Source organism: Clupea harengus, chromosome 13 (assembly GCF_900700415.2).
Source record: "Clupea harengus chromosome 13, Ch_v2.0.2, whole genome shotgun sequence".
NCBI classification, from domain to species: domain Eukaryota; kingdom Metazoa; phylum Chordata; class Actinopteri; order Clupeiformes; family Clupeidae; genus Clupea; species Clupea harengus.
This window is the reverse complement of record NC_045164.1, coordinates 29672824-29677517: the sequence shown is the minus strand read 5'-3', so window position 1 is coordinate 29677517 and position 4694 is coordinate 29672824. Positions and strand designations below refer to the sequence as shown.

Genomic DNA, 4694 nt, shown 5'->3' with positions numbered 1-4694 from the left:
TAGTTGACTTATAGTTACTAGGAAAAAGCCATGACGTTGCCCCCAAGGCAAGCATCCCCCTAAGCCTTTTGTTCAGGTTTGGGCTCTCCGAGATGTTTAAGACGTCTAAAGACTCAAACCTGGGTGCAGTTTTGACACGCATGCTAAGGGGTTGCACACTAGCCTGCGTTTGCACCTGCACTAGCTTGTCTCGTTTTTTCTTCTCTATACAGCCAATCAGCAACAACACTTCACAGCCAATCAGCGACGACAACAGGACTTCACAGCCAAGCGGCGAGAGCAGTCAGATTTCTCAGCCAATCGGAAATAGAAACAGCAGTTTTCGACCAATCAGCAGCAATGCTCAGTGTCCTCAGGCCTTAGAGGTGGATCCCACAGAACAGGCTATAGAGACAGAGGAGAACAAACAGGTTTTGTAAAACACACACCAAAACATACACACACACACACACACACAAACAGAACAGGAACTCCTGTTCCTTAGGGACAGAACCATAGAGAGAGGAGAGCAAACAGGTCTCATAAACACACACTCTAAACACGTTCCTCAGACCTCTCAGCCAATCAGAAAGAGGAACAGCAGTTTTCAACCTATCAGCAGCAACACTCAGTGTCCACGCACATACAGTACATACGCATAACAGAACTCATGTTGGCTGAGCGAACTTCCAGACAGAACTCGTCTCTGTTCCTCCTCAGGCCCCCAGAACGGACTCAGACCAGGGTGGACAGAGAGACGGCGTAGAGAGTGTAGATGGACAGAGAGGGAGAGAGCAAGACTCAACAGCAAAGAGACCTGGTAAGAGGTTTCATACAGGAGAGTACACACACACACACACACACAACATAGGTCAGTATTGGGATATAAAGTAGTTGTGCGGAAGAAGGCAGATCCCAGTTTGTTGTATGAACAGTAAAGGCAAATAGCAAATCGCCTTTTTGTGTGTGTGTGTGTGTGTGTGTGTGTGTGTGTGTGTGTGTCAGGAGTGTCAAAGAGAGAGTGGTTGAAACAGCAGAATGGCCAGTTGAACAGCTACAAGCGTGGAGGCAGCCTGCGCAGCAGACCCAGAGTGAGCTACGTAGAGGAAGAGGTGCCCAAGGATGAAGATTACCTCTGTGAGTTGCTCTTACTGCTACCTTTCTACTAGACATGATCTCTTTCTTTCTCTCTCTCTTTTCAGTGACATTAAACATATCTGAGAGTAATATCACAGCATTTCAACAGTATAATTGTTCATTGTCTCTATAATACTGCGAATTTATGCATATTTTCTCCTCTTAACTTTATCACTCTAAAGGTTGATCTGCTGATGACTTCATAGCGTTTTCAGCCATTTAAATGGATGTTTTTACAGTTGCTGGTTATTCAGTTTTACAACATGTCATCATAAATCTTTAGGTTGCATCATAATGTAAATGAATAATATCTGAATCGTTCCTTTTTTCTGCAGACTGTGAGGACTGTGAGTCTTTCTACATTGATGAGTGTGGGGTCCATGGCCCCCCTAACTTCATCCCTGACACCCCAGCTCCTGTAGGGGTCCCAGACCGAGCCAGACTCACCCTGCCACCTGGACTGGTGGTCAGAAAGTCCAACATCCCAAACGCAGGTCTGGGGGTGTTCAACCAGGGCCAGACGGTGCCAAGAGGGGCGCACTTTGGCCCCTATGAGGGAGAGGTGATGGACAGGGACGAGGCCATAGAGAGCGGATACTCCTGGGTGGTGAGGGATCAAATGGTGTTTCTAAATGGAAGTTCAGGAGGAGATTGACGGATTTGAGATACCTCTTGTGTCTTACCCCTTGACATAATTTATTCCCAATTATATGTTTCCAGTCTGAAATACTGATTCCAAAAAAAGAAATTCTGGTCAAAATGTTGCTCCTGTACTGAAACAGGTGACAGTGTTTGATTAAATGTTTCCACAGACATACAAGAGCCGACATACAGATGAGTACATAGACGCAAAGAGAGAAACTCACTCCAACTGGATGAGGTAACGTCCTTCCTTATTCCTCTTGATTCTTTCACTTTTCAAAAGAAAAACTTTACCCAATTCCAGCCAATAAACACGTTGCTTCAGGAGCACATTGGCTGTTGAGTTCAAATATCAGCAACCTTTTGCCAGAATTGCAAACTTCACCTTTAAATCTGTCTCTGTCTTTTCTGCAGTTCATGTTGCTGTCTTCTGATAGCACTTACATAAGTAGTGTATTTCACACCCAGCTATATATGCCTATATTTATATTGAAGTTGTAGAACTAGTATTTATACTTATCTCTTCTGTGTCATTTTCAATCTCTGGTTTCTCCATCAGGTATGTGAACTGCGCTCGTGACGATGAGGAGCAGAACCTGGTGGCGTTTCAGTACAGAGGGGGGATTGTGTATCGCTGCTGTAAGCCCATCGCCCCTGGAGAGGAACTGCTCGTCTGGTATGGAGAGGACTACGCCAGAGACCTGGGCATCAGCTTCGACTACCTGTGGGACATCAAGAGTAGCGCCAAAGGTACATCACAATGTTACACCTGAAATACATGTCTGTCTGTTCAAAGGTAGCAGCAACCATCTCCACTTCACCTGCTGTGAAATAACTTGAATGTTAAAGAGCAATTCTGCATCACAGACCTGAATCACTGAGGAGTGGATATAAGATAATGAGAATATTGAAAAAAATGTCAGTAAGAAATGCTGGAAAAGAAATGGATAAAATGTATGTATATACTTTTATGTAAAAATGTAACATCCAACACGTTTCTTTGCCTGAACCTAAATGTTATCTTTCTCTTTATTCTTTCTTTCAGAGGTGACAGCGTCTCAGGTGTTCTCGTGCTCCCTGTGTCCGTTTTCCTACACGGCTCAAATCTACCTCCACAAGCACATCAGGAGGAGCCACACGGACGAGTACGTGCGACTGCTGAGGTCTGGAGAGATCAGATCAGAGACTTTGGCACCTTCCAGAAGCAGCAACCAACAAACACAAAAACCTCTAACTGTGCCGTCCAGGTCAACATCCAGTAAAGTCGCCCCTAACCCCTCTTCACAACAGGAAGGAGCGAATGACAAGAGAAGTCACCACTGCACTCAGTGTGGCAAGAGCTTTACTCTAGAGAAGAATCTCAAACGACATCAGCGCACTCACACAGGAGAGAGACCATACCACTGCACTCAGTGTGGCAAGAGCTTTACTCTAGAGAAGAATCTCAAACGACACCAGCGCATTCACACAGGAGAGAGGCCGTACCACTGCACTCAGTGTGGCAAGAGCTTTACTCTAGAGCATCATCTCAAAAAACACCAGCGCACTCACACAGGAGAGAGGCCGTACCACTGCACTCAGTGTGACAAGAGTTTTACTCGAGAGCAGCATCTCAAACGACACCAGCGCACTCACACAGGAGAGAGGCCGTACCACTGCACTCAGTGTGGCAAGAGTTTTACTCGAGAGGGAAGTCTCAAAAGACACCAGCGCACTCACACAGGAGAGAGGCCGTACCACTGCACTCAGTGTGGCAAGAGCTTTACTCAAGATGCACATCTCAAACTACACCAGCGCACTCACACAGGAGAGAGGCCGTACCACTGCACTCAGTGTGGCAAGAGCTTTACTCAAGAGGGAACTCTCAAACTACACCAGCGCACTCACACAGGAGAGAGGCCGTACCACTGCACTCAGTGTGGCAAGAGCTTTACTGAGGGGGGGACTCTCAAACTACACCAGCGCACTCACACTGGAGAGAGGCCGTACCACTGCACTCAGTGTGGCAAGAGCTTTACTGAGGGGGGGACTCTCAAACGACACCAGCGCATTCACACAGGAGAGAGGCCGTACCACTGCACTCAGTGTGGCAAGAGTTTTGCTCGAGAGACACATCTCAAACTACACCAGCGCATTCACACAGGAGAGAGGCCGTACCACTGCACTCAGTGTGGCAAGAGCTTCACTTCTACGGGTCAATTAAAGAGACACCAGTGCACTCACACAAAAGAACCCTAACCATGCATTCATCTCATTGCAGGAAGGACTAGAGGAAGATGTATTTTTATTGTTGTTTAATCACTTGCATAATTCAAGAGCATTTGAATTCCAGTGGTGCTTAGTTTAGTGACAGCAGTAGTAAGAATATTATTTGTAACTTTTTTAACTTCAATACTAGTAAGTGTAACTTTGTTAACTATGACCAACAGTTAAACTTTAATGCTTTAATGCTCTAATTTAATGTAATGAAATGTATATTCACTTATTAGTGTGGCTTTTAAAAATACATTTAAGATTTATTTTAAAATCTTTAAATAAATAAATGTAATAATTTAAATAAAGTTTATTTAATAACATTTAAACTAAGCCAATTAAATGCAATTTAGTGTATATATTTGTGAGTACATACCAACCTATGCACAGCATAGCAGGGATTGTGTGGCTGTTCTATTGATAATACATAAAGTTTATTTAATCACATTTTAACATTCTAGATTCTAGATTGCACATCTTAACATTCTAGATTCACATTTTAACATTCTAGATTCTAGATTCACATCTTAACATTCTAGATTAGTCACAGCTAGGCCTGGCAGTGATGAACTGATCAGAAAGCTCCATACTGGATTTGGAATGAAAACAATGTCAATGCATGTAACTGTGTTTTAAGGGCTTAAACTCTGGACTATCAATGTCCATCTAATAAATGATCTATG

At 44.1% G+C, this 4694-nt stretch overlaps 1 protein-coding gene across 1 annotated transcript; it reads left to right on the top strand.

Annotated features, from left to right (window-relative positions):
* Positions 1–906: 906 nt before the first annotated feature.
* Positions 907–3996, top strand: LOC116223122 (histone-lysine N-methyltransferase PRDM9-like). The gene is made up of 6 exons (XM_042709507.1): positions 907–913; positions 988–1116; positions 1452–1723; positions 1929–1996; positions 2318–2508; positions 2804–3996. Exons 1-6 carry the CDS (start codon positions 907–909, stop codon positions 3994–3996), a joined length of 1860 nt encoding a protein of 619 aa, XP_042565441.1.
* The last annotated feature ends 698 nt before the right edge of the window (positions 3997–4694 follow it).

What these genes read in the sequence shown, in the direction of transcription:
- LOC116223122 (XM_042709507.1), top strand. An exon ending in AGAGCGGATACTCCTGGGTG is followed by an intron (nt 1,724 to 1,928) that starts GTGAGGGATCAA and finishes ATGTTTCCACAG; the next exon opens with ACATACAAGAGCCGACATAC. An exon ending in ACTCACTCCAACTGGATGAG is followed by an intron (nt 1,997 to 2,317) that starts GTAACGTCCTTC and finishes TTTCTCCATCAG; the next exon opens with GTATGTGAACTGCGCTCGTG.